General features: G+C 42.3%; 1 protein-coding gene across 1 annotated transcript in view; it reads left to right on the top strand.

Moving 5' to 3' along the window:
- The first annotated feature begins 1,258 nt into the window (after window positions 1-1,258).
- The window catches only part of RANBP9 (RAN binding protein 9), a 73,805-nt gene continuing 57,916 nt past the window's right edge, over window positions 1,259-17,147 (top strand). The window contains 3 exon segments of the mRNA XM_074348119.1: window positions 1,259-1,670; window positions 1,673-1,978; window positions 14,125-14,236. Of these exon segments, the coding sequence (XP_074204220.1) occupies window positions 1,400-1,670; window positions 1,673-1,978; window positions 14,125-14,236 (689 nt within the window). The 5' untranslated portion in view covers window positions 1,259-1,399.

Below are 17,147 nucleotides of genomic sequence, written 5' to 3'. Positions count from 1 at the left end.
AAGGAAGTGGTGAAACAAAGTAGTAATGCTAGGACGGGTCAGAGAGAACCTCTGGCCAGCTGTGCCAAATTAGTCGACCAAGCAAAGCACTACTGGGAACTGCAAAGTAGGAAGTCCTATTTTTGACTCTGCTGACCTCAGTGAATATTTCCTTGTTTTAAAAATGGGCATAATTCTTTGTTACCTAACAAAGAGGCCTCTTATGAAAATTAATGAGTCTATAAAGTGTTTTGCCGTCTCCAGAAGCCCTTCCTAAATATACCTTGTATTCGTACAGTTCGTGTTCCTGCTCTTTGAAGAGATCAGTCTTTATTAGTATTTCTACCAAATAAGTGACCCCTTCTGTCACTCTTAAGTTCACTAGAAGTCATCATAAAATTACTTAATAAAATGCTCCCTGTTTTAAGAGGGAGACTTTCCCTTTACAAGTGGTTATGTTAAGGTATTAAACGTTGTGAAGCGCGAAGAGCAGTTGGTTCACAAAGAGGGAAGCGGCAAACAGGGACCCGTACAGGGGCACGAACTGGAGCAGAGCCCGAGCAGCCCGCGGACGCCCCCCAGACGGCTTTCCTCGGGGACCCGATTTGGGCTCCGAGAGCCCGAGCGGCTCCGCTCGTCCCGGGGAGCACGGGGTCCGGGCACGCAGGGACCCCAAAGGCTCGATTACTCTCGTCTGGGCGAGAAGCAGCCCCGCCGCTGCAGCGGGAACCCTACGGTGGGGAGGTGGGGCGAAGACAACAAAAAGAAGTAAAGTAGGAGGAGATTCTCCCGGGGAGGGCGGGGGGGAGCGGCGGGCTCCCGGGGGAGGCGGGGACCTCCGGAGGGGCCCCGCGCTGAGACCCCCGGCTCCCCGCCCGCGAGATGCCCGTATGCCCGCTTGGAGGCGCTCAGCTCCGGGCCGCTCGCCTCCCCCACGCCGCCTCGGCCCGGCGCCCGGACCCCCGCGGGCCCGCCCCCCGCCGCCGCGCGGCCCCGCCCCTCGCGCCGCGCTCGCGCCTCCGGCCCCGCCCCCTCGCCCAGCGCCGCCCGCGCGCAGCGTCTCGCGCCGGCCCGACCAGCCCGCGGGGAAACAGCCGCGAGAGCAGCGGCTACAGCGGTCGCTACCGCGCCTTCTCCTCCCGCGCTGCCGCCTCGCCCCCGCCCTCAGCGCCTCATTCCGGGCCCGCAACCGCCCTCCGGCCAACGTTCTCTCGGGGCCTCCCCGGGCCCGCCGCCCACTCCCCCGGCTTCGAGCCCCCAACCGTCGCGCTCTCTCTCCCTCGGCGCGCGGCCCGCCGCCTGCTTCCGGGGCGGGCGGACTGGGCGCCTGGTGCCGGCGGCCGCAGCGACAGCGCCCCCGGGAAGCGGAGGAGGAAGGAGAAAAGAGGTGGAGGTGGCCGCAGGCTGAGTCGCGGCCGGGATGTCCGGGCAGCCGCCGCCGCCGCCGCCGCCGCAGCAGCAACAACAACAGCAGCAGCTGCCGCCGCCACCGCCGGCGGCTGTGGCCCCAGTGCCCGGAGTCGTCCTGCCGGCGCCCCCGGCCGTCAGCGCCGGCTCCTCTCCGGCCGGCTCGCCCGGCGGCGGCGCGGGCGGCGGCGGCGGCGCCTTGGGGGCCGCGGCGGCCGCCCTGCTCCTCCACCCGCCGCCGCCGCCACCGCCCCCGGCCACCACGGCCCCGCCGCCGCCGCCGCCGCCCCGCCGCCCGCCTCGGCGCCTGCCCCCGCCAGCGCGCCCCCCGCGCCCCCGGGCCTCGCCGCGGGCCCCGGCCCGGCCGGAGGAGCCGCGGCCACGGCCCTGGCGGCGGGCAGCAGCGCTGCGGCGCCCTTCCCGCACGGGGACTCGGCCCTGAACGAGCAGGAGAAGGAGCTGCAGCGGCGGCTCAAGCGCCTCTACCCGGCCGTGGACGAGCAGGAGACGCCGCTGCCTCGATCCTGGAGCCCGAAGGACAAGTTCAGCTACATCGGCCTGTCTCAGAACAACCTGCGGGTGCACTACAAAGGTACTGGGCGTGTGTCCTGCGGTGGGAATGGAGCCACTGACCCGGCGGGTCCCGCCGCCGCCGAGGCCGACCCGAGGCCGACCCTCCGCCCGCCCCCCGCCCTCCCGGGGCCCGGTGCCCTCGGCGGCCCGCTGGCTCTGCTGCTCTGAGGGTGGCATTGGGGGTCACGGGAAGAGCTGCGATGGGAAAGGGGCGATTCTGGGAGGGGGAGGTGAGTATAATGCTCCTCGGTGACATGGAGCTGGTAATCCCTGGCTGTGAGCAGGACACCTTGGGGGAATCCAGGATGACAGGACATAACTCGCTTTCTGATTTCCCTTTGAGATAAATCCCGGGGCTTGGATGGAGGAATCTATATGGGCTTGGAGTTGGGTTACATTGTTCTCCAGGTGGTGGTGGGTCAGGCGCTCTTTTCTTACGTGGGGGTAAGAGAGGCACGAATCCGAGGAATAATTTCTAATTAAGGGAGAGCAGGGATATACAGGGGGAGGAGTAGCCAGAGAAGGATTTTGCCCCAAATTAGACCAGAGATTGTCTAGGGGGACAGAAGGACTGGGGCCCCAAGTTTGCCGTCAGTGTATCTTGCTAAAAGCTGCTAGGCAGAGGTGAAACGTCAGGGGTACGTGTTTTCTTAGGCGAGCAGAAACCTACCACTACCGATTGGAAATGCCCTGTATTTATGTGTTGGCATTATATGAAGTACGTTGAAAACAAGGCTTTGTTAAATATGTTGTTTAGTATTTTAGAGAGAATTGACTTACGTTTTCCACCGAAATTTAAAAAAAGAAGACATCCTTAGACTAGTGCTTGTTCCCCTTCCTCCCTCACCTACCTCTCCTGTGTTAAAACAAAGCTTTAAGCAGATCAGTTGTATATAAAATTATAAATTGCTATGGAATTTTTGAATTGTAGCCCAAGTTAATAGCATGCTTCAAGTTTACTTGTCCGGGGGAGAAAATCAATATATCGGTCTATCTGGAGACAAATCCAGATTTTTAGGCCCCAAACCTGCTGCTTTTACATTCAAAGCAGCCTCATTTTGATTGGCTTTAAAAGGAGGGTCTTAATCAGAGCCTAGTGACATGGATATAGACGGTATAAACAACCATTGTGGTGAAATTCTTAAAGTTTACAGGACTGAAATTTGAGAAGAATCTTGATAAATAAGTTACTATTTAATCAGAAAGGAGATGGCCACAGAAATCTTCCAAGTGATTTGGCTGCAAAGAATCATGGCCAAAAATAGGCCTTATTGAATATTCCTTCCTTTTATCCATAGATCCAGAGAAGTACTTTCAATTTTAAATGTTAGGCTTCTTAATCTAAATGGCTGAAAATTCCAGAATATTTACTTTTTTTTTAGGTTAGGACATTTTGTTAATACCCTATTGAAGGCTATAATTTAATTTCGTGTTTTAATTTGTGTGAATGGTGCTGTTATGAAGTGTTTACTTCTCATCTGGCTACCAGAATGCTTTTTTGTTAGACTCCACAAAACTTTAAATTTATGGTTAATGGTTAATAATTAGCTTATAAAAATCAGAAGCAGAAGATAGAGAAGATTATTTAACAAAGAATTCTAGGTTTCCGAGCCCTGCCATCATTTGTGATTTTAGGCATGTTACCAGACAGGGCCTCAGTTTCTTCTTCTGAGAGGTGAGGGAATTGAGCTGGATGGTTGGTAAGGAAATTTCCAGCTCTGAATTTCCATGTATCTAAGATTTGTGATTACAGCTTAGTTAGCACTGTAACGTGCCTTGATTAATTTTACTAACTCCTTTTACGTAAAACTGATGATTTGGGTCAGGGAAAAGTGCAGCGTATGTGAAATTGGTTGGAGTTGGAATATTTATGACACTGCTGTCTCAATTATTTTTTTCTGTTGGCCTCTTTATTTCTTTCTGTTGTGTAATACTAAGATTTCACTTTCTGGAAAGTTCACTCTTTTATAAACATGAACCATTATTTGTGGGAAAACAGATTTTGTTGTTTGTCATCCTTTTTCTTTTCTCTCCCCTTTGTCTCTCCCTCCCCCCTTGTCACAAACACAGGACCTTTTCCCCCCTTCTACTGCCTCTTCCTCTTGTCTTGTTATTTTAGAGAGAGAGTGTGTGTGTGTGTGTGTGTGTTGTTTTTCTGTGTGCTTTTCTAAGTGGACCACACCAGAAGTACCAGGCATCTGAGCAAAGGGAAGGTGTCGTAGGTAGTGGTAATCAAACTTGAAGTCACAAAATAACATGAGAAACTACTGTTCACAAGGTATTTTTGCATAGTATAGAATTTCGTAAGATTGATGATAATTGTTTTCCAGAATAATGAGGATGTTCCTTACCTTCAAAATAGACATTTCTTTTGCTCAGGACATATTGTTTTGAAGATGTTATTCTTCTAAGCCGCAGTTACTCCTTTTGGAAGCAGTAGGGTTCCTTAAATGATTTGAAGGGATTAGTGTTGGACAATGCCAGACATGCAGACAAAGTTGATTGGATTGCAGAGGAATTGGGTGTGTTTATTATATGTTAAATTAAAAAAAAAAAAATCTTTGCACTTAGCAGCCACACACCAACTGTTGAAACCCTCAAGTAGGGCCTCCTTTACTTTTAAAATTCTCATCAGCTTTGAATAAATACAAATATGACAAGTTTAGACAGTTAACAATGATGACTTTGTTCCAACTTAAAACATTTCAATAAATATGACAATGGATTTGATTAGTCTAAATGTTTCAGTTACAGGTTGTATGTTTATATTTGTGAAGTTCCCACTTTTTGGATACTTTGCAAGACATTTTGTTACATACACTCAGGATTTGTTCAAGATGGTGGAATTAGCATTTTGGATGTGAGAAAGTGGGAGGGCCTGGAGGTTAGAATTTCCCAGCCACAAGTAAGCCAGGATTGGAAACTAGTTTTCACCGATTCTAAATTTAGTGTTCCTTCTATTATACCGTATTGCCTGCTTCAGTTTGTATGGGACTTAATTGTCTCAAGTAGGTAAAATCCAGTGAACACATTTATAACTTCTTGAAGAATAGTTAACTTTGAAGAACCGTTGATGTTAAAAGTATTTCCTCTGGTGAAAAGTGCTACCTGGAGCACGCGAATGCCATGGAAAAGTCCAGACACCTTGATTATACTAATTTAGGGCAGCTTAGAAGAAATGTAAGGTAAGTGAAAGTTGGGAATGATAGGAAGCCGTGAATAGTGAATTGCACCTTCTCACTGAATCATCGTTAACAGTATCTAACCAAATAAGTTGAGCTTTTAGTATGCCTAACTCCCGTCTCTCTCAGTATCACCAGTCGTTAGGCCTTTAACACGTCCTAAATTTAATTGCTGATCTAATTTCTTGCACTTCTTTATGTAGAACAAATATCTTAACAGTATTTACTTGTTTACCAATACATATGTCTTGAGATTTATGGGTGATGATATAAAAATGTTCTTTAAAATCAAGGAATTAAAAAACTGAGCTTTTCCCAAGGATCCCTTTGCCAGAATTTAGCTTTAAAAATTCTAGTGGGTAACTGCAAGAATTGAGTCTAATAATTATACTGAACAGAAAAGCATACAATAGTATTGATGATTTATTGAGCACTTGCTATAGGGTAGATATTCTGCTGGGCCATTTGTATATATGCCTTACTTTCTATTTATTTATTTTATGTTTACTTTGTGCCAGGTTCTGGGGCATTTAGAGGTGAGTAAGATACTGTCTTTGAATTCAGAGCGCTCATAGGACATGAAACAGTGTGTGTAGCAAGGGAAGTGTTATGAAGAGTTCTGTGGAAGATAGGGTTAGGGTTAGCTCCAGCTGACACTGGAAGGGATGAAGTTGGTGGGTGGGTCAGGGACAGCTTTTTGGAGAGGATGCGGCCAGTGGTCAGTCTTAAAAGATGAGTATGATATAGGGATAGAGGAGAGGCTGGCCATTACAAGGGAAAAGTGTAAACAAATCATAGAGGAGAGAATTATTCTTTATGTTTGTACCTACAAGCAGTATGGGGTTATTGGAATTTAAGCGTGTGGCAAGGAGCCGCTGGGAAAAGATTGTGTGAGCCCTTACAGAGTATTTTATTGAGCTTAGATCTTATTTCTGTAGGAGATGAAGAATCATCAGAGGATTTAAATAGGAAGTAACTGGCTCATTGTCATCTTTGTCAGATTACACAACAAATTAGAAGATGAATTCAGGGGGCACAAAACTGGAAATAACAGACTCATTTAGAGGACTGTTGCAGACCGTGTCAGAAATAAGGACCTGAATTTGGTCAGTGGTTGGGGTGGAGAAGAGCAGACATATCTGTGATCTGTACTGAAGTAAACCTGACAGGATGTGATGGAAAGATAGAGAAATCAAGGATGATGCTGGATTTCTAGCCCTGTTAGGTTTTTGCAGTGAACCATGAATCAGATAATGATCACAAGGAAGTATTATGATATGTTTGGAGATGAGTAAAAAAGGGGGTATTAGCCATGTGATCTGACCTTGTGTAAACCAGAAGACGCCAAAGAAACAGCCTTAGAGAAAGAACAGATAGAGGTGTTCTAGAGTTAGGGTGGCTCTGTGTAATCGCCACAGCTGGAGTTCATGACTTTTCACTTTATTCTAATGTTAAAATGACTCAGCCACAGTCTCTAGTTTCTGGCTGTTTTCTTCTCTTTTCCCTGCTGAGTGGTTTATTTTTTTCCTTCCTATTTTAAATTCCCAAGAGACTTATCAGACTGGCCTCGCTACTTGCCGTCATCCTTAGTTGGGCAGAGCTTTTCATTATATGCTGCAGAGTGAATTGAGGGCCCTCTCCTAGATGCTCCCCTGTGCTGAGTCAGCTGTAGGGTTGTGAGCGTCATTAAGAAATGCAAAACGTCCTCCTGGCACAAGGATAGTCTGGGCCTCACTTCTTTCTGCAGGGGCAGTGTGGGGGGCAGTTTCTCCTCAGAGAGGCTGCCACATACCATCATGGACCTGAACTTGGGAGAGAGGTCGAGGTCATGAGTGATTTGGGAGTTGCCTCTAGCTAGTAGTTGAAACTCAGTGTATGAGAGAGAGTTAAGTAAGCTAAGATCAGTGGGCCAAAGATGGTACCTTGAGTAACACCAGCATTAGAAGACTAGTTGGAGCCCAAGAAGGAATAGACATCTGGACAGAGGGGAGTGTGGTGTCACAGAATCTGAGCAGAGCAAACGAGGAAGTGAACTTTGGTGTCAAATGTTTAGTGAGATAGGTACAGAAAAATTTCCACTGGGTTTGGAATTAGATCGTTGTGACCTTAGGGAGAGCAGTTTAAATTGAATGATGGGGGCAGAAATCAGAGTAAATAGAAGGGACCAAGCAGAAAGTATAATGAATATAAGTTATTCTTGAGAAATATAGATGAGGAAAGAGATTAGGCAGTACCTGGAGGAGAATGGAGGTTAAGGTGATTTTTTTTAAAGTTAAGTTTTAAGTGGAGTTACGTTGTATCTGGAGAGTGGCTTCTAACATCATCGTGTAAGATGAAAATCCACGTAATTAAAATTATCAGTAAAAAACCCTTTGGAAAGTACTGTGCTAGAGATTATTGTATCATTTCTAAATAAGTCTCATTTTAGTTTGGCTGTGTGTGTAAAACTGAAATGATGTAAGTTAGATGAGAGTATGATGTTAGTCCAAGGTATAGAGTCCCAATAAATGTCTACAAAATTTAACATTTTAACAAATAATATAAATAGTCACTATACCTGGTTTTATTGGCTTAAGCTTAGAAAACAGTTCATTATACTAACCACCTACCCCAGTGCATTATTGACAATGATTTATAACGTAGAGGCATTTAATTTTATAAGAAGTGCATACATTTCTGGGACACTGTGCCCTTATAGGTTGGGGGGAAGGAGAATAAAGAAGGAAAGGATGAAAATACAATCGTGGGAGGCTCACAGTGTAAGGGCTTGGAGGGAGGAAAGCGGTTGAGAAACTTGCGATGCTTGGACTTGAGGAGGAGAGAAGTACGGTGCTGTTCCTCTGACGGTAGAGAAAGAGGTGGGCTGGGATGGGCAGACGGGTTAGTGCCAATAAAGCGGAGAGGAGGACATAACTATATATAATGGTGGAGTCCCGCTTAAGTCCCATTTTATGATAAAGGAGACGAGGTAGTTTGCTCACTGAATTCGAGTAGCAGACTTCAGGCCTAAAGTGAATGATGAAGATGTGAACTAGCCACTGGGGGAATGGGCGACAAGCTAAGCAAGATTTCTGTGCCGTGGTGGTAGCAGCAGTGGGGAAGCCTAGCTGATTGACGTCATTAGTTCACAGTGGAGGCTATTTGCAAGATTGTTGAACTTCATTCAGCAAAGGCCAACTGCCCAGTGCAGGACTAGGGAAGATGGATTATAATGCTGATTTAAGGCTGTGGTTTTGTTGGTTGGGCATGATGGAAGGATAGGCATATGAGGGAAATCGAGATATTTGAGAGATTTTAAATGATTACCATGTATACCATCCTGGAAGAGGAAAAAGAAAAACAGACAAACAAGAAAGGGCTCAAGGAATTGGAATTCCCTGGATTTGAAGTGTAGAAGTGGATTCTTCAGAAAGGGGAGAGGATAGAAGGTGTGTCCCAGGGGAAGATGTCTGTATTTCCCCTATATGCCAAAGCTGTGTTGCTGGAAAAACCTCACGTTTTCCACAGAATTGCACACTAAAAGTAACAGGGCTTATGGGAGAAATAGGGCTGGTGGAGACCCATTAAAACCTATGGAACTTTGTAACCAGAGTACTATAGAGTAACAGCCCTAGTAAAATACAAGCCAGGTTAAATTTCCACTGCGTTTGTGTCGGTATCACAGGCTGCTGATCCTTCACAGCCTTCGGCCCTGGGATTTGGTCTTCCTGTTAGAGATGTTCCTTGTAAATTCTTGTTAGCTGTTTAATCAAAAATAAAAATCTGATTCAGGGTTTAGCCCTTTTCACCACTTTTTTTTTAAGCAAAGAAGAAATGCTTACCTTTAGCTACCAGGATGACTAAAATCCGAAGAAAACCTGACCTGACAATTGCTGGGGAGGATACAGACAGCAGCAGGAACTCTCCTACACTACTGGTGGGAGAGCAGGATGATACACTTTGGAAGGTGGTTTGGCAGTGTCTAACAAAGCTACACTTAGTTTTACCGTATCATCCAGCAGTTGAGCTCCTAGGTATTTACCCAGGTTTGAAAATTTATGCCCATATAAAAATCTGCACATGAATGTTCATAGCAACTTTTCTCGTAATCACCAAAACCAAGAAACAACCAAGATGTCTTTCAGTAGGTGGGTGGGTAAACGATGCTACATCCTTGGAGTGGAATATTACTCAGTGATGAAAAGAGCTGTCCATCCCACGAAGACACATATGGATCTTAAATGCACGTTACTAAGTGAAAGAAGCCAATCTGAAAAGATTACATACTGTATGATTTCAATTATATGACAGTTCTGGAAAAGGGAAAACTGTAGAGCTAGTAAAAAGATGAGTGTTTGTTAGGGGTTGAGGGGAGGGAGAGAGGGTGAGTGAGGCAGAGAACGGGATTTTGTAGGTCAGTGAAAGATTCTGTATGGTACTGTATCTGGCTATGTGACGTATGTGTTTATAGAGCCCATAGAACTTCAGAGCATAAAGAGTGAACCTTAATGTGTGCACATTAAAAAATCACTTAGGAGGGAGGGGGAAAATCCCAGGATAGAATATAGAATGTGCCAAAACAGACTATCTTACATACGTATGAAGCAAGAGGAGGGGAAAGGCGTTGACCTAAGTAACCTTAGAAATAAATGAAGTCTATAAAACTTAAGGTAAAAGATACTATGTAAGCACTGAATTCTTATTGATGATAAGTTGTGTCCCATGGGGATATTGGTTGACAGTTCTGATATTGCTATCCATAGGTACTGGAATTTAGCATTTAAATATGGGTAGCGGATGGTGGGAGTTAGGTTTCTCACCATTGGAGTAGAATTTTACAGATAAGCAAAGGGAGGCAGTTAGAATGATCCATGAGTTAGAGTTGGAGACAATAGTGTGCAGTCATGTTTAGTTTAATATGTACGTAGATGATTACATGTAAAAGTATAGACCTGTGTATATATACAGGGGTTTAGCCTACACACATATTTCCTTGCTCTTGTCGATAAGGAGGCCTAAAAGCAATGACACCCCAGTAACAACAAGCATGCCTAGTACCTAGATCTCGGATTCTAATGCCATTTGTCCGTAAAAGGAGCTAGGGCTCCTTGGAGAAATGGCTGATTCTAGGACTGGGGCAGGAAGTACACAAGATGAGCTTCTAGGATCTTGTAGTGCCAGAAAGTAACAAGCAAAAACACAAAACACACAATGGAGGTATGTAAGAGTGCCAGAGGAGCCAACTGAAAAAGCTCCCAGTGGCTAAACAGGGAACAGTTTGAGCAACAAAAGAAATTAAGTAGTGTTGAATTATAAAACAAAGTATAAAATAAATATGCATGAGATGCATGAGTCCATACTGATATAAACGAAGAGGCAGTATCTTAGCACTTTTGATCTGTACTGCACTTGAATTCTTCCCAGATGGTTTCACATAGTAGCAAGTGTTGCAGTTCCTGAAGCCACCAGAAATCAGGTACAATAGGAATGCACTTCTGTAGGAATCCCAGCTGTTTTGACATAGGGCCTTTTGTTATATTGCTAAATTTTTCTCTTTAACTCATTAATGTACTGGGAAAAGCTGTGTTATGACCTGAATGACTTCTTTATCATGCTGACATCATTCCTGTGTTTATCAAGTGCATGTGAGCTAATTTGTATTCAAGAAATGTGTTTTGTAGCAAAACAGACTCTATTAGAATTTAATAGTTCTGAGGTGAAATAGTTTCAGGTGATATCAGAATCCAGAGTGTGGCTCCAGGAGAGATGCTGAAATTAGAGGGGAAGTCAGTGGGAAAAAAGAGGTCCAGGAATTAAAATGTAGAAATAATAAAATAATCACAAATAAGTGTTATGTGTGTTAATGTTGTTTGGAGGGTTTATAAAGAGGAGGTTAGACCAAGTCAGAGCGTTTAGAGAAGGAATAGTTGAGGAAGTAAAGCTTGCACTGAGATGGAGCAGTCAGACCTGACCAGTCTGGGAGGGAAGGGGAGAGTGTCCAGGTAGAGGGAGAAGACTGGGCCAAGCCTGCCTGGCCAGGGTGGCTGGAGCAGAAAGGAGGAGGTGGAAAGTGCTAGGGGAGAGCGAGATCAAACAAGATTTTCAGGAAGTTTATCTTTTTCCAGGCTGAATGGGAGGCTTTAAAGAGAGAATATTCGTTGTATTGAGGGCTGGTGGTACAAGGAAGTCTGATTTATATTTCCAGAAATGCACTTGGCTGGATGTTGGAGAGTGGAGGGGGCTGAGGGAGGGGTTTATTCAAACCCTTTCTGTTTCGGTTATATGCAGTCAACAGATGTTTGAATAGGAAAGCTTTGGAGTTCTGAAGCAGTACATGTATTTTCTTCTTGAACCATCTTGAAAACACTTGACATTGAAGACTCTGGTTTTAGAAATTTACACTTTGGTGTAGTGTGAGGTTGTACCTTGGTCACTGCAGAATTTAAGGTGATAATCCTTAAATGTTCCTGCTGATGAACATTTTTAGAAATAGGCCCTTTGCTCTATTACTGGTCTCACCTAAAAATAGTATGAGTCTTTTTAATCTTACACCTCAACTTTTTCCTGGGTCTTTACATTTTAAAGTTAATTTAAAAATGAAACAAAGCCTTTTAACATTTACAGAATTTTTCTGTTGTGTCTTAGTAGGGCATAATGAATATAATAGAACCTTGAAGATTTATGATTGTGTAGTTCTTTACAGTTATTTATGCATAATGGAAAAGTGTAGGGTACTCTAATTCAGGCATGGATTTAATGCATAATTCTACCAATTTAGGGCAAGTTATATAGCCTCTAAGAATTTCTCCATTTTAAAAAATGAGGTTACATAATATCTATTTCACAGATATTGAACGAGAAAAATCTGTACAAAAGCACCTTTGAGAGATTGTTTACCCTCAGATTGTTTTCTTCCTCTTTTCCCATAGAAGTAGCAGGAATAGGAGATGGGAGTACCTGTGAAGTGATCCCAGAATGCTCCTGGTAACCAGTCCTTCCTATGGATTCAGAGCTCGCATTTGGTCAGGCTTCTTGACTTTAAATCCCAGCACAAATCCTGGTTTGGGATTCTCACTCAGCAGTACGACCTGGGACGAGTTTCTTTAGCTTCCTCAACTATGAAATGATAAATAGTACTTACTTCATAAGTTGTTTTGAATGTGAAATGAGTTAATAAATACAGTGCTTTTAGAATGGTGCCTTTCACATGGTATTAAATTTATGTCAACTATTATCACTTATTATTATGTATACCTTGAGATTCCCTTATCCCTAAGCATTTTGGTCACTTCTCTGCCAAAAAAAACCCCCAAACCAAAAATAAAGGCTAGTTGATTTAGTACTCCAGGGTTAATCAGAGTTTTCCCTAGATTTATTTTTAAGTGTCTAAATTTTAAAAATGTGTTTAATTTACATGACCTTTTCCCAGGCAGCTCAATTATTTGAATATAAATTTACTGTAAAAGATATTTTGCTGAAACCATAACTTATTAAATGTCTGATTTTAAAAAGTAACTAGTGTATCATTCTGCAGATTTGTGGTTATTTTTTTTCTTCTGCTTAGCTCAGTATAAATACTACCTACATATGTTAAAGCAGTTTTATTGGCGTCTATATATTGCTGCTTCCACTTTAATCTTCCTAGCTAGGTTTATCACCTCTCAGTGGTCACTGGGCTGAGAAGTTCTGCCTATAACACATTTACTTAGGGCATCTGTGAATGGTGATAGAAGAGTGGGTGAGTTCAGTCAGTTTCTTTTAGGCCATATGAACATGTGCTAATTTGCATCACAAGTGTAAACTTAACTTTAGTGAGAGCATAGGCATTGGTAATTTGATAAAGTGTATGGTGAGGGAGGATAGGATCTCATTGGTGTGTGATAGGCATTATATAGCCAAGATAGAAATTTTGACTTAAAAGAGGTGTTTAGTTTTGAAACAGTCAAGGTAAATTTGAGAAGGGGAATTCTGCTACCCATGAAGATAATGTTACAGCCTGCGTGAAAGATTAAGGACATAAGTTGGTCTTTGGGGAAGCGTATCTAACACCCGAGTGGTGGTCAGAGTGCTGTTTCTCATACAGCTCTCATCCAGGGCTCATGGAGCCTGTCTCGCTCACTTTCGGTACTTCCTGACGTACTGCTTCAGCTTCTGGCTTTATTCTTCTGGTGATTTTATGGGCATATTTTCTTTTGCTCACATGGTTTTGTTCATGTGCTAGCTTTCAAGGTAATTTGTGTCTTGGAATGGACAGGGGAGTTGATACCAGCGAAGATAACCCTTTGGGATTAGAATTGAGGAATAGCTAATTAAAAAAGTTTAAGAGCCTTTATCTAACATTTCCTAAAGATGTCAGTAATGGTATGTTGTTATATTCCTTTCTTCAAAAAGAAAGAAAAGACAACTGGAGATTAGAGGTGTTCCTCAGTAGGCTGTAATGGACCAAAGAAACTTTATGGATCAGCCTTTATATAGAATTAATAAGAGTATGTCAGAGAACAAAATTGTAAATTCTTAACATAAGAGAGCTGTTTTGCCAATTTAATCTAATTGCATAAAATTCCAGTTAAAAATATAGTCCATGATGCTTCTGGTTTAAAAAGTAGGCCATTTGGCAAAAAAGTGTTTAGAAATGTTATAAATTGTATGCAAATTTAGATCTAATAAGATTAATCATGTTCTTCAGGAACAGCCTTTTTTCTCTTAAAAATACAGTCTACACTGAAATACTTTATTTAATTTGCATAAAGGACCGCTAGCTTCAACATATTTAGGTTCCAAAATTTCATCAAAACTAGTTAGTGTGAAGAGTTCTAAGACTAACTTGTGCTATTTTGCATATTGGATTAATTATGATAATAAATGTTTCATTAATTCTTTGATTATTTGTGTTTATGGGAGCAGAAATGTATATATCATTCAAAAACCACATTTGTTTCTGAATAATTTGTTAAGATTTTCATGTGAATCTCTCAATTTTTTTTCCTTCCTGTTCCTTATGCAGGTCATGGCAAAACCCCAAAAGATGCAGCTTCAGTTCGTGCCACGCATCCAATACCAGCAGCCTGTGGGATTTATTATTTTGAAGTAAAAATTGTCAGTAAGGGGAGAGATGGGTAAGTGTAAATTTTGGTGGGAAAAATCATTTACTTACAGATAATTATTTTTGTTTTGATTTATAACCATTCATGGTGTGATTGGAAAATTGGAACTTTTTGGAAATTTCAGTAATTGGAGAAGTCGAATCTGAATATTCCAGTATACCAGGTTGGATCTGGTTCTGCTTAAAAGCTTGTGGAAGTTAAGCTTGAGTTGGTGAAATTACCAAGTTTTTCTGTTAAGATTTGTCATTAAAACAGAGAATTTGGAATAAAACAATTAACAGATAACGACCCATTTTCCATGCTTTTCTAATGTTGCTGTTTTCACCATCATTTTTGAATTCTGCTGAGGAGCTAAATCTCAGAGGTAGTTAACAAAAACCAAAAGGTGATTCGTTCGTAGGTATTTTACAGGCTGGGGGCTCAGAATTTTAGACTTAGATCAGGGAAATGTATGTTTGTACACTCCCAGTTGGAGGCAATTCTCAGAGATGAGGATGTGCTTTAGAACCTTAGAAACGAAAACTCCATGTAGATGCTGGAACCCCCTTTTATATCATTGCTTTTCAACTTGGGATTGGTGGTGTGTGTGTGTGTGTGTACATCAGAATCTGAAATGATCATTATGTACACACACGTCAGACTAGTAAAAATACAATACTTTGGGTCTTACCCCAAAAGTTCCTTAATCAGTATTTTCAGAGTAAGAGCTTGGGCAAGATAGGCATTGTGAGAGAGCTCCACAGGGAGTTTCAGTGCCTGTTTCTGATTGAGAACTAATTACCTAGAATCATTGGCTCTATCTTATGGTAATTGCTAAATAACTTCATTTTGGTATCAGAGATCCTGTAAAGCATTTGTAGGGTCATTTGACCAGCTACCAAGATAAAGTCATTGGGCTGTGTGAGTAAGCTGACCTGTTTCGAAGTGAGTCATTTCACCCCTTTTAGTGCTGCTTCTATGTTTAATTGACAAAATAAGTGTATTCAATAGATTATTCCTCTTACTTTATTTGCTGAATATTTTCATCGTCAACAATATGGAAGGTACAAAGTGAAACCTTAGATTCAACGATAACTTTTTATTGAACTACCTTAGTTTTCCCAGGGCGATCAAGCCAAAGATAAAACCAGAGAAGCCAAGGGTAAAGTGGTTGAGAGACCCCAGACTGAAATAGACATATGATTGTAGCCCATTTCTAACTCAACTGCTGCCTACTCAGTAAGCCGGTTCTTTTTATACTTCAAATTATATCATCACCCCCACACTGCTGTGTTGCTCAGGGTAATTCCCAGGGCTCTCTTTACCTTTCACTCTGCATGTTCTGTCTTTACATGTGCTTGACCTTATGTTTTCATGGCTGAAATACGCTGACCGGTCTCAAAGCTAAAGCTGCGTCAGGTTATTCCCTTGAGCTCTAGACCAGGATATCTGACCAAATGTTTGCATTTGAATGTCCCACAGGCATTTACATTTAGCTTGTTTAAAATCTTTTTTCTCAACCCTAGCTTACTTAATGGTTTCACTGTTGCTAGAAACTTGAGAATTTCCTGCCTTTAACTTTCTCTGTCCATTTCTACAGCCTTAGTCAGGTCTTGGTAACTCGTCCCCTAAATTACTGACATGGTTGGTTCGTTGGTCTCCCAATTGCTCCCTGTTTTGCTGTCAGTCCAGTCTAACTGTTGTCCATCTTCTTTTAATACAGAATTGAATTGTGTCTGTCCCTTTCTTGAGATCATTTGGCCATATCTATTGGATAAAATCTAAAACTTCTTAGCAGAGTCCTTAGTGATTTGACTGATGCCTTTTTTAGTCTCATCTGTTACCAGGATCCCTCATTATTTTTTTCCTTCATTTTTGAAATTGGCTATATTTTACATATAATAAAACTTACTATTTTTAGCGTGCAGGTCTGTTAATTTTGACAGATGTGTACAGTCATATAACCATCCTCACAATCAATATGTAAGACAGTTCCATCACCCCCAAAATTCCTCCATACCCCTCTTTAGACAACCCTATCCCGTCTCCAGGGCCTGGCAACCACTGGTTGGTTTTCTTTCTTTATAGTTTTGCCATTTCTAGGGTGGTATATAATGGAATCATATATATAGTGTGTGTGTGTGTGTGTGTGTGTGTGTGTGTAGGTATGTATATGTATGTATTATATTATGTAGCCTTTTAAGTCTGGCATCTTTCGCTTAGTGTGACACATTTGAGGTTCATCCCTGTTGTTGTATGTATTGGTAGATTAGTCCTTACTATTGCTGATTGTATGGATGAACCGACCATAGTTTGCTTATTCACTCTTCAGTTGAAGGACATCAGGATTGTTTCCAGTTTTTGGCAATTAAGAATATAGCCACTATAAACATTTATGTACAGGGTTTTGTGTAAACATGAATTTTCATTTAACTTGGGTAAATACATAGGAATGGGATTGCTGGATCGTTTGTTAAGTGTATTTTTAACTTTATAAGAAACCGCCACATTGTTTTGCAAAGTGGCTGTACGAGTTTGCATTCCCACCAGCAGTATATGAGGGTTCTGGTGGCTCTGCCTCCTCAGTGGAGCTTAGTATTGTCAGGGGGGTTTGTTGTTTTTTTTAATTTGTAGCCATTGTTGGGTATCCAGTGGTTTCTTGTTGTGGGTTTTTTTTTTTTTAATTGAAGTGTAGTCAATTATAATGTGTCAATTTCTGGTGTACAGCACAATGTCCCAGTCATGCATATACATATATACATTCGTTTTCATGTTTTTTTTTTCCTTTTAAGGTTATTACAAGATAATGAACATAGTTCCCTGTGCTATATAAAAGAAACTTACTTTCAAAATGTATTTTTATATATAGTGGCCAACATTTGCAAATCTCAAACTCCCAAATTTATCTATTCCCACCCTCTTTCCTGGTAACCATAAGATTTGT

This window comes from Camelus bactrianus, chromosome 20, assembly GCF_048773025.1.
Source record: "Camelus bactrianus isolate YW-2024 breed Bactrian camel chromosome 20, ASM4877302v1, whole genome shotgun sequence".
Classification (NCBI taxonomy): domain Eukaryota; kingdom Metazoa; phylum Chordata; class Mammalia; order Artiodactyla; family Camelidae; genus Camelus; species Camelus bactrianus.
This window is presented reverse-complemented; position numbering and strand designations above follow the sequence as displayed.